General features: G+C 45.7%; 1 protein-coding gene across 3 annotated transcripts in view; it reads right to left on the bottom strand.

The window, feature by feature from the left end:
* Positions 1–17,729, bottom strand: part of FLT3 (fms related receptor tyrosine kinase 3) — a 469,875-nt gene that overhangs the window by 28,376 nt on the left and 423,770 nt on the right. For all 3 annotated transcript variants that reach the window (XR_013599399.1, XM_078655995.1, XM_078655994.1), the window contains exons 20-22: positions 16,436–16,558; positions 10,280–10,391; positions 10,092–10,191 (exon numbers count right to left, since the gene is read on the bottom strand). Coding sequence is in view for 2 of the 3 variants with exons in the window: in XM_078655995.1 (XP_078512121.1) it covers positions 10,092–10,191; positions 10,280–10,391; positions 16,436–16,558 (335 nt within the window). In the remaining variant the exon portion in view is untranslated. The remainder of the gene's footprint in view (positions 1–10,091; positions 10,192–10,279; positions 10,392–16,435; positions 16,559–17,729) is intronic.

Consider the following 17,729-nt stretch of genomic DNA (forward strand, 5'->3'; position numbering starts at 1 on the left):
AAAGATCCCACGTTGTGTGTGTTATCTACAACGCAAATAATAGCTTCCTTCTTGGGATGTATTGGTGGTGGAATTGAGGGGGGTGTATAATTCTGAAGATGTTGAAGAATTGGATGAATCTATTCCCTTATCAACATTCTGCATTAAGCCAAAAAGTCGACCATTAGAGCCTGAGCCTAAGGAGGGTATGTATGGGCTTGCTGGGGCTCATTATCATTAAGCTCGACAGCGCCACTTTTAGTTGACTTCTTGGTACCAGTTACCACCACCCCCCTAGGTTTTCTACTTCTAGTACCCCGATTATTGGCCAAGATCCTTTTCCTAAGGTTACGGGCAGCCAGTGGGGGGGGGGTGGGGGGGGGAGTCCTCTGGCTTAAAATCTGAACCTGATGACAACATGGGATCATTAATAACTGTAACCAAATTATGGGGGCCAATAGATTCAGGTAGACTTAATGCAACATCTGAAGAAGGTGATACTGGTAAAAAGCAGTCAGGTGTAATAGAAAGATGTCTTTCTGTCAATTCAATTTCAGATGTTACCACACCTATCGCTTTTTGGAGCATTAAGTCTATAGCTGTGGGAAGTACTGTTAAAGGAGGGGTGACTTTGGGTAATGATCGCTTCTTAGCACAGGCACATTTCCCTTGTGCCCGAGATGGGGGAATTATTGGGGCCATCACAAAGCACAACAGTAACACAAAAGAGAGCGGAACAACAAGCGCTTTGGGGTGGGTCACAGTACCTTAAGTTCAATACAGCAAAGAAAGTCCCCAAAAATCCAAAATTTAGAGGGGTTGCCCGGCCCGGCCTCTTCCGGCCTCAGATGGCCTAGGACGGTCCCGCCCTTGTCCCGGGTTTAGCCCGGCGCCGCCCGCGCGCGTCCCGCGACGCGGAAGCTCTCTCCTCCCTTTTAGCACCTCCTGGCGCTAAGGGTCACGGTGGCGGCGTGTGCGCCGCGATCACTGCCGGGAGATGAAGTCCAGCAATGGCGTGGGATGGTCAATGGCGGCGAAACAAACAGCTCAGGGCAGGCCAAGGCAGGAAGAAACAGTGTGCCCGGGGGCTCCGATCAGCTTCACAAGGTGAGTTGTCCCGCTCCTAGAAAGAGCACCTGCTTCACCGGAGCTCTCTCCTCCCTTTTAGCACCTCCTGGCGCTAAGGGTCACGGTGGCAGCGTGTGCGCCGCGAGCACTGCCGGGAGATGAAGTCCAGCAATGGCGTGGGCTGGTCAATGGCGGCGAAACAAACAGCTCAGGGAAAGCCCAGGCAGGAAGAAACAGTGCGCCCGGGGGCTCCGATCAGCCTCACAAGGTGAATTCTCCCGCCCCTAGAGAGAGCACCCGCTCAACACCAGCCACCCATGTGACCATTTTGCCACTTCTCCTTTCTCTTCCAGCCAGCTTTGCAACTTGATGGATTTGTTTAACACCCTTCTGAATGCTTGGGCGGGTGTGTTTAAACTCATAGTCCGGGCCAACCCCAGCTCTTCTATACTTCCTTCAAGGTACTTTTTTAATTCACCCTTGCCTCTTTGGAGGTTGATTTCAGACCATGCTAGGCTAGCCAATGAGCCACCGGCGGAGGATCGCAGTTTGTGACATCATTTGAGGAATGCTGCAGCCATAACAAGAGTCTATTTTGTCAATGAAAACTCCAACCTAACTTGGGTTGGGCGATACAGATTTTGGCAGCCAAAAAACTTGCTTATAGGGTTTTGTCACAATTTTATCCATAAGACTCCTAACAATAGTAGACAGGGTTTTGCGCTACAACTTAACGCCATTTGACAGCAGGAGGTAAAAAGGAGAAAGGCTTTATTGCACTCTCCAGCACACATCCAAAGTGGGAACAGTTTTAAAATGTGTGTAGGTAGAGTACTCTGTACTGGAAGGTTATCCTTCCAATAAAAACATGTTAGACATTATGCACATACCCTTGCATACCCTTGCACTATGGTGCACAAGTGTGTGTGTGGTGCTTGGCAGCCTTATTCCACGCCAGCATTAGAGAGATAGAGCTGGATAGAGCCATATCTCTGTTGACTTTGGGTACTACGCTGCGTTGTGTGTCAGATTTGTAAATCTGGGCCCAACTGAACTGTGAACACCAACAAAATTAAAATGTTATGGATTGTACCATGTTGTGGTTTTTATGAACATTACCAATGGCCACCTTCCTGTCCCTCTCCAAGAAACACCCATGTTCCCATCTTTTATGTATTGTATATGTTTGTATGTGGTGTTTGACATTCATATTGCGCAAACGTAGCCAGAAGAAAGCATAGCGCAATACAGGGTCAAAGGCAAAGAAGCAGTCAATGAGTGATTGTAGTTGTAGCTGGATTTTGAGAGTGGTAGAGGACTGTTACTGGCTGGTGATGTACTGTTCTTTAAAAAGTGCATGTTTAGGTCTTTTCTAAATTGGAGCAGGCTTGATGAGGTATTAATGGATAAGGGGGTCTCCTTCCAAATGAGCATAGATGGAGGCGTTTGCCTTTTTCTTTTTAATTTTTCCAAGCCTACATGTGTAGCAGGTCTCCCATACTTCTAGATTTTTATATCATTGTTTCCCTCTGCAGGTGTAAATGCCTGCAATGTCCAGAGATTCTGATTCATTTGTGCTATCCATTTTTACCACTTAAGTTGATGTTAGACATTCACATTTATAAACTGTATCAAAGTAGTCATTTTATTGATCTTGAAATACTGTTTGGTTGTGTGGGCACTCCTATGGCCCTATTCACAAAGACAAACCGACAATTTTGTGAAAGTTGCTAAGTTTTTCCTATTCACAAAGATATTTTACGAGTAATATCTTTATGACTGCGGAGTCTTCGCACTCATGGTGGTGACTTCACACATTAAAAGATAGGGCTGTTCTATCGTTTTTTGTGCAGAGTCTCCTCCATGTAAAGTACCATTGTGAAAAGGAAACAAATCATAAACTTACACAAAAGTGAAAGTTTACCTTTGTGAACCAGGCCCCTAGATTCAAACCTGAAACCTCAAGCTTAGACACAGATCTCAATATTTTAAGCATTAGTCAACTGGGCTATCACAGTGGGCCCCTGTTGGACTTGCCGCTTTTTGGCTAAAGTTCCATAAACTTTTTGACTTCCTCCTAGACCTTTTTCTGACATAATGTTGCCAACTTAGATTCTTTGGGCACTTTGCCACTGCTGATCAGTGTCAAAGTGCAAGTGTTCCCTATATAAAGTGTTATCGTAATTGGTTGTCCATAATTGGTATGTTTGTCTTACTAGTAAAGTCCCTAGTAAAGTGCACTATGTGTGCCAGGGCTGGTAATGCAAATGCTACTAGTGGGCCTGCAGCACTAATTGTGCCACCCACCCAAGAAGCCCTAAAAAGAGATTTCAGGCCTGCCACTGCAGTGCCTCCATGCAGTTTGTTAACTGCTTTGTTGTCCTGACAAGTAAACCCACTTGCCAGGTCTTACCTTCCCTTTTTATGTACATCAGACACCCCTTTTGTAGGCCCAAGGTACCCCCCTGGGCAGGGTGCAGTGTATGTGAAAGGCAGGACATGTACTGAGGTGTGTACCATGTCCTCACAGTGAAATACTGCCAAATTAGTTTTTCACTGTGGAAAGGCCATCTTGCCCATAGGACAGAATGCGGAATGCTGTGTCACATGTTTCCAGCATATCTTCCCATAGGCATAAGATGGAGAGATGGAGTTTAGTGAGCCTGAACTCCAAATTTAATAACACATCTTTTTGTGAAGATGGTTTTTAAATTGTGTGCTTAGAAACCGCGTTTTTAGAAGTGGCTGGTTTCTTGTCTTAAACCATCCTGGATGCCTCTGCCCGTTTGTGTATTGACCATCTGGGTTTGGATGTGACAGGATCTAGGGAGTGCCCTGACCTCAGAGAGGGGTAGGTGAGACAGCAACAGGCTGGCCTGCATTTGATGTGAGGGAAGAGGAGTAGCCCCCCTGGATGTGAAGAGGGCTGTGTTGCTGCCACAAAAGGATGGCTCCACCTCCTGCTGAGCGTCTGGGGCCCAGACCTGCACTATCAAAGGAAGAGGGTGTGCACTGGCAGGAAGACACCCAGGCCTGGTTGGGACTGGGGTCAGAGCCCCCTGACTTCAAAGGCATTTAGTGTGAGAGCTGAAACCCCTGAACTCAAGACTGAAAGCAAGATTGAAAAGGGATTGAACCTACTTCGTGATCAAGAGGAACCTCTGCCAAAGAAGAACAGCTGAAGAGACTAAAGAGAAGGACTGCCCTTGCAGTGTGTTCTGGGGCTGGCCTGCAGTTTGCTGGTTTGACTAAAGAGAGGACAAGGGACGGTGCTGTATGTTGTGTCCCCCTGCTTGTGAGGACCTTGCTGTGTGCTGTTTCCTGAAGTAGCATGTCTCCTAGGGCCTGAGGATAGCTGGTCCCCTATTGTGGAAACTCAGGAACATAAAAGTTTCCAACCGTGTCTCAGCAACGCTTGGTTTGTGGTGCTTTTGCACGCCTGAGACTGCTGTGTGGTCAGTGGTACTGTTTATGAGGTTCCCCATGATCGCATTGCCCCAGCAGCGTGAAACATCATCCACCCTGCTGTAATGCTGTTTGTGCCCGAGCGCCATCGTAACAGAAGCTGTGAGTGAGGATCACCGCCGCCAGTCCGAGCCGCAATGTGCTACAGGATTTCTGGAAGACTGCTGTGTGGTCTGTGGTACTGTTTATGAGGTTCACCATGATCGCATTGCCCCCTGCAGCATGAAACATCATCCACACTGCTGTATTGCTGTTTGTGGCCCAACCCGTCATCGTAACTGAGGCTGTGAGTAAGGATCACCGCCGCTGGCCCGAGCTGCAACGTACTAAAGGATTTGTTGAAGCTAAGAAAACTGCAAGGTGAAAGGGATCGTGATCGTTGTTCACTGGGAGGAATCTGCACAAGGTCCTCAACAAAGGAGAAGGCAGTGCCGTAACCGGTCCGGCTACAGCATCGCCTAACAACGGAGCTGAACGTCATCGGGCCGCCCAGCAGGACGTCCGACGAGTGGGGAGAGAGAGAAAGCGAGGCAGTGCACCCCCCCCAGGTAAGGCTTAGACTCCGGTCAGGAGCTGCAAGCGTGTGTGGCCTGGGGAGGCATGCAGGAGGAGTACAGGAGTGCTCAGAGCTCTCTCCCGCTGCACAGCATTCGATGCGCTGAGTCCCCGAGCGGCCCGTACCTGCCCAGCAGTACCGGGGCAGCCCCTTTAAGCTTATGTCCGTTGTCTCTGGTGCTGGGGTCTAGTGGGGGCCCGAGTTGACAGCGCAGATTGGCGTAAAGCTTTATTCCTTGCATTACGTACTGCCTGATTTGTGCATTACGAATCGCATTTTTCTTGCATTACGAACTGTCTGATATCTGCATTACGAATCGCATTATTCTTGCATTACCACTGCCTGCTTCTTGCATTACGAACTGCCTTATTCTTGCATAATGAACTGCAATATTCTTGCATTACGAATAGCATTATTCTTGCATTATGACCTGCATTATTCCTGCATTACGAACTGCATTAACACGTGCATTAAGGACTGTGTTATTACTGCATTATGAAGTGCATAGCATTGCATTTGGACTGCAGGAAATCATTGTGAACTGCTCATTAATACCGCAAGAACCTATAAGTGATTGCTGGCCTAATAACCGGCAAAGTGAAATATTACAAATACGCATTTGCTGGATTTCTAGCGTTTGGTCTTATCGTATTCGTTTTGATAAAGATACCGCTATTTTTTATAAAAAAACAGTGAGGTGTCCATTTGTGGTGTTATCACTGTGTTACTGGGAGTGTGGTTGCAAATACTTTACACATTGCCTTTGAGGTAAGCCTGGCTGCTCGTGCCAAACTACCAGGGGGTGAGCAGGGGTTATCTAAGAGTGTGTCCCTCCTTTCCCTGACTAGAAGCAAGGGTCCTTATTTGGACTAAGGTACCTACCTCAGGCAACTAGAGACCCCCAGGTCTAACAGCCCCATTTTATACCAGTGATTTAGTTCTCATAATATTTGCCATCTGATCTATAATTTGTGATCCTAAAGCTTTCCTCTGTTTTATACACAAATATATCTCTTTAGCATTCATATGGCGCCATCGCAATGCCAAACAAACTTGCTTCTTGGCATCTGCTACAGACAAATGTTCCATCTGTCCTCAAGCACCGGGTTAGCTCAAATTCAACTAGAATTCAATCTCCTGAGACAAAATCTTATGCTTATGGCTAGATTTCTATTTTACTGCAGAAAAGTGGAGACAGCCCACAAGGGATTCCTCAAGAGCCTCATATGGCAATAAATAGCATTCACCTCAAGCAGGCATTGCACAATCTGGATGCAAAGGTCTGTGGGATGCCTCTTCTGTCCTCAAATTACCTGTGAGGGCACTCACCAAGCAGGCAAAAATGATTTCTGCCTGGGCTGAATTAGATGAACTGGTAAAATGCTCACATGATAGCTGGTCACGCAAACCTTATGACATATTGTGACTGCCTACACATCGCCTCTTCCAAAGTTGCAAAAACACCAGCTGATGCATCTGCAATTTGGCCTGATTTCATTAAAAGGCTATAGATATGGTAGGCTGAAGGGACCTACAGACTCTACATGTGGCTTATGCAATTATCCTACAAAATCACTAATCCACATTGTGTGTATCTGTGGAGAGCTTTCTCCACTCAGAAAAGTTTGGTTAAGCCGATGTTTAGAACCCTTCACATCCCTTCTTGTAACAAGGCGTTGGCAATCTACCTAAAGGGAGAATCCACGCCATAAATGTTAAGATTCTTGAAATTTCTGATGAATATAACAAGTATCTTGGGCCTCGGTGATAATAATTAACTTTATACATGATTCTGTTAGGATTTAAGTTACTGTGGTATTGTTTTTAAAATCTTGATTTTTAGTACCTGAGTGATTTCCTTCGTTCAATCAATTGGTGGATTGCGCCTTCATTTTATTATTACAAATTATGTAGTTAATGGCATAGTAGAAGTGTACATTTTACTCTTATAGTGTTTTATATCTTATTCTATAATTAGTTTTTAATGTTTTAATCTGCTTTTTCCATGAGCTTATTAAAGCTACCTTCTTTCCAATTGAAAATTAAAATGGCAAGCCCTTAAATGAGGTTTTATTTTGTGATATTCCAGGCAACAATCTCACAAGATTCTCACATTTTTCTTTTTTATTACACATCATTTGTTCATTCTTATATATATTGAATTTTTAATAATTATATGGCTGAAGGAATACGGCATTATATCACCAACAAAATCAACACCTTCATTTAATCAATGACTCCCAATCTTCGAATTGCTCTAAATTTAGATATTTTAATACTTGTGAAAAATAATTCTTAGTTTCATAAAATAGTTCTCTTCTCTGGATAGGAGGCAACAACTGTTAGACGCCACTTGGCGACCATTGCCCATGTTGTTCCACTGCACCAAGAGGATACCAATGCCCTTGCAGGAGGCATCAGTCTGTACAGTGTAGAATCTAACAATGCCAGTCCTTCTTAAGCAGAATTATTGCAGATGTAATGCATTGAAGCAATCATGCTTCAAAAAACAACCAATCTAGTGGCGTAACAATAGGCCCCGCAACCCCTGTGGTGCGGAGAGGGGGCTCTTTGCTCCAGGAGCCCCCTCCCTGCATAATGCGTGGGAGGAGTACCCCTTGCCTGAGAGATTCAAACTAGGTCTGGAGCGTGGGGGGCCCCTCCATCTACTTATCATAGGGACCCCCTCAAGTTTCCTTATGCCACTGAGCCAATCTAAGCTATGGGATAGGGAGCAGGACCGCTTTATTATCGTGGCATTATGAGGATGCCTGCACTCAGACGCTCTGACTGTCAATGCCTGTGAACTTTAACCTTTGAGGATAGCATGTGTTAATTCAGACTGCAACTGCTAAATGCTGCAATCTACAATATAATAGATGGTCACATATAAGTAACCTTTGTTTCATAACATAGACAGACATGAAGTCCTTCTCGGATGTGTTCAAACCTGTTCATCCTTTCTAGAGCACAGCAAATAGATTGACTGAATACTATATGGGAGTAGGTTTGATCAGCACTCCCGACACGGGTTGTTAGCCATTAGGGTAGTAACATGAAGAAAGTTCCTTTATTGACCTATCAGTGATGTATCAGTGCCAAACAGAATATTAGCACTGGTCGAGAATTATGTTGATTTAAATTCTTGAATAACCTTTCTCAGTATATTCTTCTGCACAAAGAAAACATGAAGATCAAATTCCAGGGGCAAGGACCCGTATATCGGATTGTGTATATTGCACAGATGCTCATGTAATTTCACACTAATATATTCAGGTTTTCTGAGAGTCACTGGAGCCTGTGCCTTTTTGCTTTGATATTTAGTCCAACCAACTAGAGCTAAATTTGGTCACCCCACAAGGAGAAACTTACCTGTGTCAGGAGTGTGCAGTAATTTAGCACTAACTATACCTCTAGAGGTGTAATTAGACTGAAACCCAAATGTAGGTTCCTACAGAGTTGATAGTCGCACACCCCAGACCGGGTTGGAATTATCACCGGTCGATTGGGACCTGTCAGCTGGTTGTTTTGTCCCAATACAGTTGTTGCTATGTGATATAAAAACCCTTTTTTCAAAACCTAGACTGTTGTCGACTGCTGCTTTGTCAGATCTGAGAAAACATTTGTACTAACTTTGCAATATCCTCATCACGTGTGCCCAGGACAGTGCCCATTTTCCAGTGTGGATCTCTCGACCCACACCAATCAGGGGGTTATCGGGTAAATCCCTCAACCTTGCAGCACCGTATCTACTCAGATCCTTAAGACCAGAACGCACACCAGTCTGAGCGCCACTTCTTCCTGTCTTCACTAAAAAACGCACCCCTCGCTCTCATTCTTCTAATGTGCCCAGCCGTTGCCTGTCCATACAGGCGAAATGGCCACAACCCCTCACCTTTTTCCTGCGATGAAGAGTTTCTGTCAGGCTAACAAAGGTCGGCCCAACAGACACTCTTCTTGTTGAGGCTTGGCAGCAAGGAGCTAGACATGTGCTAAGTGCAGAGGCTCCTGGCTGCCTGAGCTGAACCTTGCCAGGCAAAAGTGCATCAAGGCCCTCCCTCTCGTGACGAGAGGGGGCGTGAAACTGATTGCCTCGGATCTGGGCACTTCAGTTTTAAGCCCTGAAGTGCACAGGGCTGCGTGTCAATCAGTGACACCTCGTCACAGAGTGGAGTGGGGGCAGTAAGTCTCACTGTACCCATCCCACTCTGCGATGAGTGAGGGACTTCTTCCTTCCTTCATTTTCTGACCTAAGATCAGCCAATGAGAGAAGGCAGCAGTCCCAACACTCTTGGGACCTCCGAGGATTTCCTCTCCGGGAGCTGCAGGACAGGCAAGTTTTATGCTTTTGAATGTTTGGTGTGTGCGTGCGTGTATGTATAAATGTATGACATAATTGTGCCTTCTCCTCAGTTGCCCCTTCCTGGCCTTGTGCTGCCCCTCATAGTATAAATGGGTCCTGGAGCAGAAGGCCATTCAGCCTTTACGAGGATGCATCTAGCGGCTGTCTATAATATGGCAGATCATTGGCTCACCTACATATACATGACATCATTCAACGCCCACTTTAAGGAGCTTTTAGTTTTGGAGTGTATTTCACCAAGCTTAACAATGCCATTCCTAAAACATTTGTTGCAGTACTCTGAAACTGATGCAGTTGTGAAATATTTGCACTTTTAGCTCTACGGTGGTGGTGCACAAAGCCATCCTTAATGCCAAGAAGGAGAAACCTTTACGCAATAAGGTTTTATTTAGTATAGCTGCCCGCCTAGTGCTTTTTTCTTTGTTTAGCCTCTTTTACTTTTCATAAATGCATATCGCCCAAACGTGTGCTAGTTCAAGGTCATTTTGCGTAGATCTACTTCAACAGACATATGCCTGCCTTTTTGAGGGACACTTTCAGGACACCCATCTTTATGGAAAAAACATTAACAGCTCTGTGATCTCTGGCACCTATTTTATTTGATGGTTTTCATTGACAACGCAAGCAGTCCTATTCCATACTAGTTCAACGACCACTTACATTTCTTCTGTGGCATAGTAGGGCTGATCCATCTTAAAGCCATTCCGTAGGAGTTTGTAGAAGTTTCCATCCACCTGCATGCCTGGGTAGGGGTTCACACCTGCAGATAATGAGGTACATATTCACTGCTAAGACTATGCTACACATGGACAATGGCATTTTCTCGAGTCATATGAACCATACTGTACCAAGAGAGAATATTTCCCACAGCATTATTCCATAAGACCAAACATCACTTTTGATGGTATATATTCCGTCAAACAAGCTTTCAGGGGCCATCCATTTTACTGGTAACCGAGCCTGGATAAGAGTACATACAATAGCATATCAGTGTAAGTAAGATCTAGACATGTTGCAAATAATTACTTATCATGACAACATTTGAAACACCCAGAGTCGACCCAAATGTTTTGGAGTGCTTTGTTTACCATAATTTTTTATGGGCACCAGGATGATTAAGTGATTTGCCCAGAACCACAGTATGTTAAGGGGCGCAGAGAGTCCAACCAGTTTCCCTAGCCCTAAAGTCAGCATTTCTGTCCCTTCTGTGTTATAACTCACAGACTCACTCTGCTGAGATATAGGTTTAATGCAACAGTGCCTAGCGACTTAAGAGCTGTTACCACTGTTGCATGAAACCAGTGCCAGCTCGCAGTGAGAGTGCTGCGGGGCGGTGGGGAGGGAGAGGGGCAGGGTGGGGGGTAGAGGAGTCGGACATACGACGTCCATGAGTAAAGTAAGTAAATATATAAATAAAACTATTTACCTTGTGCTCGCTGAATCGCCAAGGTTGGCGATGCAGCGAGCGCAGGGTAAAAAGTGTGCGCACAGTGTTACTGCCGCTGTGATGTGGCACCCCAAGTGTGTGCCATGTCTGTGACCCCCCTTTTACTGCATGTCAGTCGCCCCTAAGGTAGGCCATAGCTAGCCCCATGGGCAGGGTGCATTGTAGGTAGAAGGTAGGACAGTTACCTTAAGTGCGTGACATGTCCTGGTCGTGACAAACAGCCATTTTGGTTTCTCACTACTGTGAGGCTGCCCTCTTATAGGAATGCATTGGGGATTCCCTGATAAGTGTTTCAGTGGTAATTCCTGTTATGAGAGGAGCAGTGTGGTCAAGTTTGGATGGTTGGAATAGTAATATTAAATGCTGCGCAATTGTGTGCGCAGATTTATTACCACTGTTTTAGAAATGCCACTTCTAGAAGTTGGCATTTCTGGGAGTTAGGTGTCTGCCTGCCTGATGCTCCAGGGAGGGCAGGGTGAGTCAGCACTAGGCTGAATGGGAGATCTGCATTTGGAGTAGTGGAAGGAGTAATCCCCTGACCCTCAATAGGTCTGGGCCTGCCTGGGTGAATGCTGGCTCCACCCCCCTGTGGTGGTCTGATGACCGAGCCCCCACCTGACAATGGGAAACAGGAGCCCTGTAAAAAGAGTGCTCCAAAACTCCCCAGAACCAGTTCAGGCTGGTTCCCCCAAGCCCTGCGCCAAGAGCAGACGAAGGATTAGGCTGTATAAATATTGGGGCTGGGACCCCAGGTACTGTTGTGCTTTTGGTGCTTCCTTGTGACTTGGGAGGGACTTGCTGCTGCTGGGCCCCAGAAGGAACTGCCACGAGGGACTACCTCCCTGCTGGAGGGTTCTTTGAGCTGGCCTGACTGGGCCAAGCCTTGTGCCCCTGAGGACTTTTCCTGGGATACTGATATACTGAAGGGACTGTTTCCCTGCCCCAGGGTCCCGTGTGCTAGCCTGCATCCGTGCTTCCTATCTTCATGGGCCATGAGAGGAGAAGTGCTTCCACAACGGGGGATGGGAGTGCTGGAACTTTGCAGCGCTGAGCTGCACATCGCTTCTGAAGGAATCCCCTGCGTAGTGATTCTGCCGTGCTGCTGGTAGTGGAGCGGGAGCCCACCCGCACTGCCACTGCTCAAGGAAAGCGGGAGCCCATCAAACGTTTGTAAGGATTAAGGAGGGGAGCCCACCCTGCGTTTATGAGTATTTCAAGGCGGGAGCCTACCCCGCACTTCAGGAAGAGAGCACGCAAGGGGAGTGGATCAGGACCTTCGCTCCGTGTTCTCGATCTGCCAGGACGTCAGGCAGTGGAAGCCAGTCTGAGCCTGACCGTGGGTGGAGCCGGAAGTCAGGCGGAGTTGTAGCCTGTTGGTAGGTGGGGCTCCCGTGTTGTCGAGAAGAGCCCTGCGTGTAGCTTCAGCCTTTCGTCTTCACTCTGGAGCCGTTGGTGCTGTCAAGACAGAGCCGCCTAGGTTCTGTGTGCCTTCCGGGAGACTCACTCCATGTGCTCAAGCTATCCAAGACCCGGGTCCTGAGTAGTGTGAGAGCTGCCCAGTGGGGGCCCTTTGTGGGAGCCCAGAAACGAGACCGCAGAGATCACGTGTGGCCGCCAGAGGAGACCGGAGCGGATCTAGAGAGGTCCTGTAGGAGGGACCGGAGGAGTCCAGAAGGAGGGCCTGGTGAGTGGGGCTCCAATTTGCACAGTTGGCACAGAGAAGGGCACTGGGAGGAGCATAGTGAATGGAGCTCCCTTGTGCTCATTTCGCTTTAGGGGGCAATATTTCTTTTTAGAGTCCCAGAGTGGGACTCAGGAGGCCCTGCGGTGCCAGGGCTATTTCTCACAGCTGCATCGCGAGAGCGCGGGCAGCTGTAACGGCTGGGCATTTCTTTTTGAGCTCAGATAGCATTGATGGTGCTGGGCACTACTACTGCCAATGGGGGTAATTTCTTAGGGTGAGTTGCACCCCATCCCCCCAGCACATTGCGCAGTATCTCCGCTGCATTGACAGCCAGAGTGCTACTTGAGAGGGCCTACATTTACACCCTGACATTTTGGACAGAGGGTATTTGAGCCCCAGTGAAAGGCCAGTTGTCCTGGGGTCAGTTTTATGTTGGTAGGGCGCAAGGCCCCAATGTGATGCTTAATGTTATACTATAGTGGTTATGCATAATGTGTTTATGTTGATGATTTATGCATAATGTGTTTCATGCCAAAGTGATGCAGACATAATGCGTTTATGTTGCAGGTGATAAGACTGAGTACAGTATTGTACCAGTGGTGACTGCTTGTGTTTTATATGTGCTACTTGTGCTTTGTGATGGTTCTGACAGTGGCCTGATTGGCCCTGTCATGTATATAATCCCCTGTAAATTATGACCTGGTGCCAGTTGGCACCGTGTATATGTGTGATTATGATTCTAATGTGTTTTGGATAAGACAAAGGCTATTTTTTATATAACCTTAAGTGGAGTCTCTTTTGTAGTGTGCCTAGTGTGTTGCTGCTGTGTGTGTCTGTTGTGCAAACGCTTTACACATTGCCTCTGCGATAAGCCTGACTGCTCATGCCAAGCTACCAAGGGGGTGAGCAGGGGTTATCTTCAGTGTGTAACTCCCTTGCCCTGACTAGAGTGGTGGTTTCTGCCTGGCTTTGGTGCATGCCCTAGCCAACCAGAAATCCCATATCTAACAGTAAGCTACGGAGTCACAACTATTTCAGAAACCTTCTTGCAAAGGCCCAGCTGACCTGCTGAAGTGTACCTGCTCAAACCTGCAACTGGACCTGAGAGAGCCATGCTGTAGGCCTCTGACTGGAGTGAGTCCATGATCCCCAAGCGTTGCCCCCTCGTCCCTGGACCCTTGGCTGGCATCAGAGGACTATTCTCGGCCTAACTGTGGGTTCAATCAAATCTGATGTGATGCCCAGAGCTACATTGGAACAAATGTTAAGCAATTTAAAGCCCCGCAAAGCCTCACTGAACAGCTGACAGCTTCATGGGAACTGACGCTAACCAATGCAAAACCCTGCATAGCCTCGCTGCACAGCTAAAAGTTTCATCCGAACTGACGTAGAGCTACACAAAACCCAACAAAGACTCAACACACAGCTGCAAGCTTCGTCAGAACTAACGTGGATAGATGTAAAGCCTCACTGCACAGCTGATAGCCTCATTGGAACCAACGTTGAGCAACTCAAAGCCTCGCAAAGCCACACCATGAAGACTTCGCACCAAGGACACAAGGTACAACTCCCAGAGGACTAAAATTGCTCCTGTGCTGGTCCTGCACTCAATCATTGTCAGACTAACATTGTAATTTTGTCCCAGTCCAGTGAGAGCAGATACCCTCAGTTGGCAGTTCGTGCTTCTTGGCACTATTTTGTATCGAAACCTTTAATATTCAATATTTTAGGTGTTTATCGTTGTGGTATAATTTAATTTTACTGCAATAGACTATATTTTTCTAAATTAGTTTGGGAATTTTCTTATGTTGTGTTTTCACTTTATTACTGTTTGTGTGGTACATGAATACTTTACAGATTACCTCTAATTTTAGCCAGACAGATGTGAGCAAGCTACCAGAGGGATGAGCACAGGTTAATTTAGTGTTGGCTTGTGCTTCATCCTGGCAAGTTTGTGGTTACTGCTTGACCAGGGCTCACACTCCAGTCAACCAACAACCCAATTTGTTACATAAGGTCAATTAAATCCCAATGATGGTTGCAAGAAGAGAACGGCCTGTAATTATGATTGTATAAGGGGCCTCACCCTACCGTATTGCTGCTTTTGGTTACAGCTATACAACTCCATGGAAAGTATGAACCCTTACACCCTGGCACACAAGCCCACTCCAGGCATGAGTTGATTTTTGGCCTGGCCTTGAAACATGTTTTCAACCTGTTGGTTTCTCGCAATGAATACATCATATTCGCAATTTTAATAATTGTGAAAAAGAGCTTTGAGACAACCCCATTAAGACCAGTTGACATTATGATCAGTTGTTCTGTCGTTCTGACTTTGGATCAATCCAAACAACAGTCTACATAGAATGTAGCAAAGGGTCAGTCCTCTTCAGCCATTAGCTTTGTGGTAGCATCAGTCATGTTTAACTCAATCCACTTCACAGGAGTTAGCAAACAGGGTATTTGTGAGTGAAATCAGCTGGCTTCTTTACACCAGAGTCCACAGGCAAAAGAGTCCCCATTAGCTGGCATGTGTATTACCTTTCTGTATTTATACTCTGCAGGCTTGGTGCTATATGCATGCATTTCCTGGATGAAAATCAACTTTTATCAAATATGTTCTTGTTGGAAATGGCCCTTTGAGCAGGTATATCCCCAAACTGTTTGCTTCTTCTTCCTATTTTTCTTGACCTGTTTTTGTTGGATTTAGGATTCTGGGCACTTAACCGCTGCTGATCAGTGCTAAAATGCAAATGCTCTCTGTATAAATTGTAATATGATTGGTTATCCAGCCTGTCTGCTCGTGCCAGGCTACCAAGGGGGCGAGCAGGGGTTATCTTAACTGTTAACTACCTTAACCTCACTAGAAGCAAGGGTCCCTGCTTGGACAAAGGTACATACTTGAGCTAATCAGAGACTCCCATTTCTAACAGTTCTACTTTTAATTGTATGCATATTAGAAATACATTGTTTTTGCTATTATTACGATGCTATTTCACACCACTAGAGCAGGTTATGCATTTGTCTTCAACAGAGCTTACCATACCCTGGAGTCATTAGTATAGAATGTGGACATCCCAATTTTTGGTAACTTTGTGGCACACAGGTTCGGCCATTCCTGCAATGTTTGAATTACTTGTGTGATGAGCAGTTGAAAAAGGAACGTTAGCTTCATCGTACCATAGAAGCTTGGCAATCATTAACTTATGAGCCATTTGGGTGACAATGTAGCACATTAACCTGGGCTACTGTTTACAGTGCCAACAAGTGCTCATTGATAAGTTGTGAATTAGTTTGACAAAGGGCATGACTGCCCACCAGTTAAGGTACTGTTGTTGATCTGTCACATAGGTTTAATACATAGAATTATTTATGTGCCCACACTCGATTCACTACGTGCATAACACACATACACACACACACACACACGCGCGCTCGCACGCACGCACGCACGCACACACACACACACACACACGAACAAATAGTCTAGCATTTTACGTGTTTTACGATAACCATCTACATAGGCTAGCAGGCTATGCAGAAACAATTTTACGTGTTTTACGATAACCATCTACATAGTCTAGCAGGCTATGCAGAAACAATTTTACGTGTTTTACGATAACCATCTACTCAACCTAGAAACACTAACTGCATATCTTGTGCTAAATATGCTTCAGGGTATTTATTGAGGGACCCTTTGATTGCTGCAGTGATTTCACAGTTTGCAACACGTCACCGAAGCATCATTTAATATGTCACTTATAAAGCAAGGGTAAAGTTATCATATGAATTACATATTACGAATCAAGTTCATTTTTACCGCTTTTCTTGTACACTTTTTAGAAAATGACTGTTTAGAAAGAATTATCTTACGTTGCCTTTGACGACATAGTTGGAGTCATTCATGATGTCTCTTGCCAGCCCGAAGTCACATATCTTCACTACTTTTCCATGAGTCACCAGTATGTTCCGAGCAGCCAGGTCTCGGTGAATACACTATAAAAGAAATGCATAGCTTGTCTGTATACAGTACTCAGAACAGGGGAAATGGACCTATTCACAAAACTCTTTGCACGGTTTAACTTACCAGCAAATCAAGTTTAGAGTGTAAAGCCAGGCCTGTGATTCAGAAAATGTAGTTTTACAATTGTAAATAAGGCTTACTTCCACAATTCGTTTTCCACCATGACACTGTCCTGCCTACAAGTTTGCGGATATTCACAAACATTTTCTCACCCAGAGATGTGTAGAGTTATTCCTCTCAAGTGCAGGAGTAAATCCCTTTCCAGGGGCGAAATGAGAATGGAAAGGGAATACTTCAGAATCTGGTGGTGGTGTGTAAGAGAAGGATTATCTTGCAGGGAAAAGGGGATGAAAAACGTTACAAAGTGTAATTGCATCATGAGAAATATCTCTACTATGAGCCAATGTATTTTCCAGGACTGCTCCTGTGATTATGCGGATGTCACTGCTTCCCAGGTGTACATTTAGAAACCTTTGTTAAATCTATAAAATTCCAATATTTACTCAAAACATGGAGGGAATTCTGCAAAAGTAACTTTCACATTCTCTTTCCTGGAGAAGCCCAAATAATCAATGGAGATAACCCTGTGAGTAGATAGACCAAGACATTTGGACTGCACTTTGCGGGCGTTAAATGTATTCATTCTGTAATCAGCACTTCCCACATGCTTCTAGAAGGAAAATGCTACTTACCAGTATGCATCTGTTCTTGGCATGTAGAGCTGCAGAGTCGTACACTTTGCATTAGATCGCCACCTGGTGTTGGGCTCGGATTATTGCAGGTTGTTGTCTTCTTGGAAGAAGTCTTTGTAGTCACGAGATAGGTGACTCCTCCCTTGGACAATACTGCACATGGGCATCGGCTCCATCGTTAGATTGTTTTTCGCCATGATGGGAAATGATGGAGTTAGTAGAAGTAAAGAGAAAAGGATGTCCATGCGTGTGCATCTAAATAAGATGAAAACTGGAACGGATACAAGTCCCAGGGAGGCGGGAGGGCGTGTACGACTCTGCAGCTCTACATGCCAAGAACAGATGCATACTGGTAAGTAGCATTTTCCGTTCGAGGCATATGAGCTGCAGATCGTACACTTTGCATCGATTGTGCAGCAGTGTCTCCCCTAGCGGTGGTCGCTTGTATCCG

This window comes from Lissotriton helveticus, chromosome 8, assembly GCF_964261635.1.
Source record: "Lissotriton helveticus chromosome 8, aLisHel1.1, whole genome shotgun sequence".
NCBI classification, from domain to species: Eukaryota; Metazoa; Chordata; class Amphibia; order Caudata; family Salamandridae; genus Lissotriton; species Lissotriton helveticus.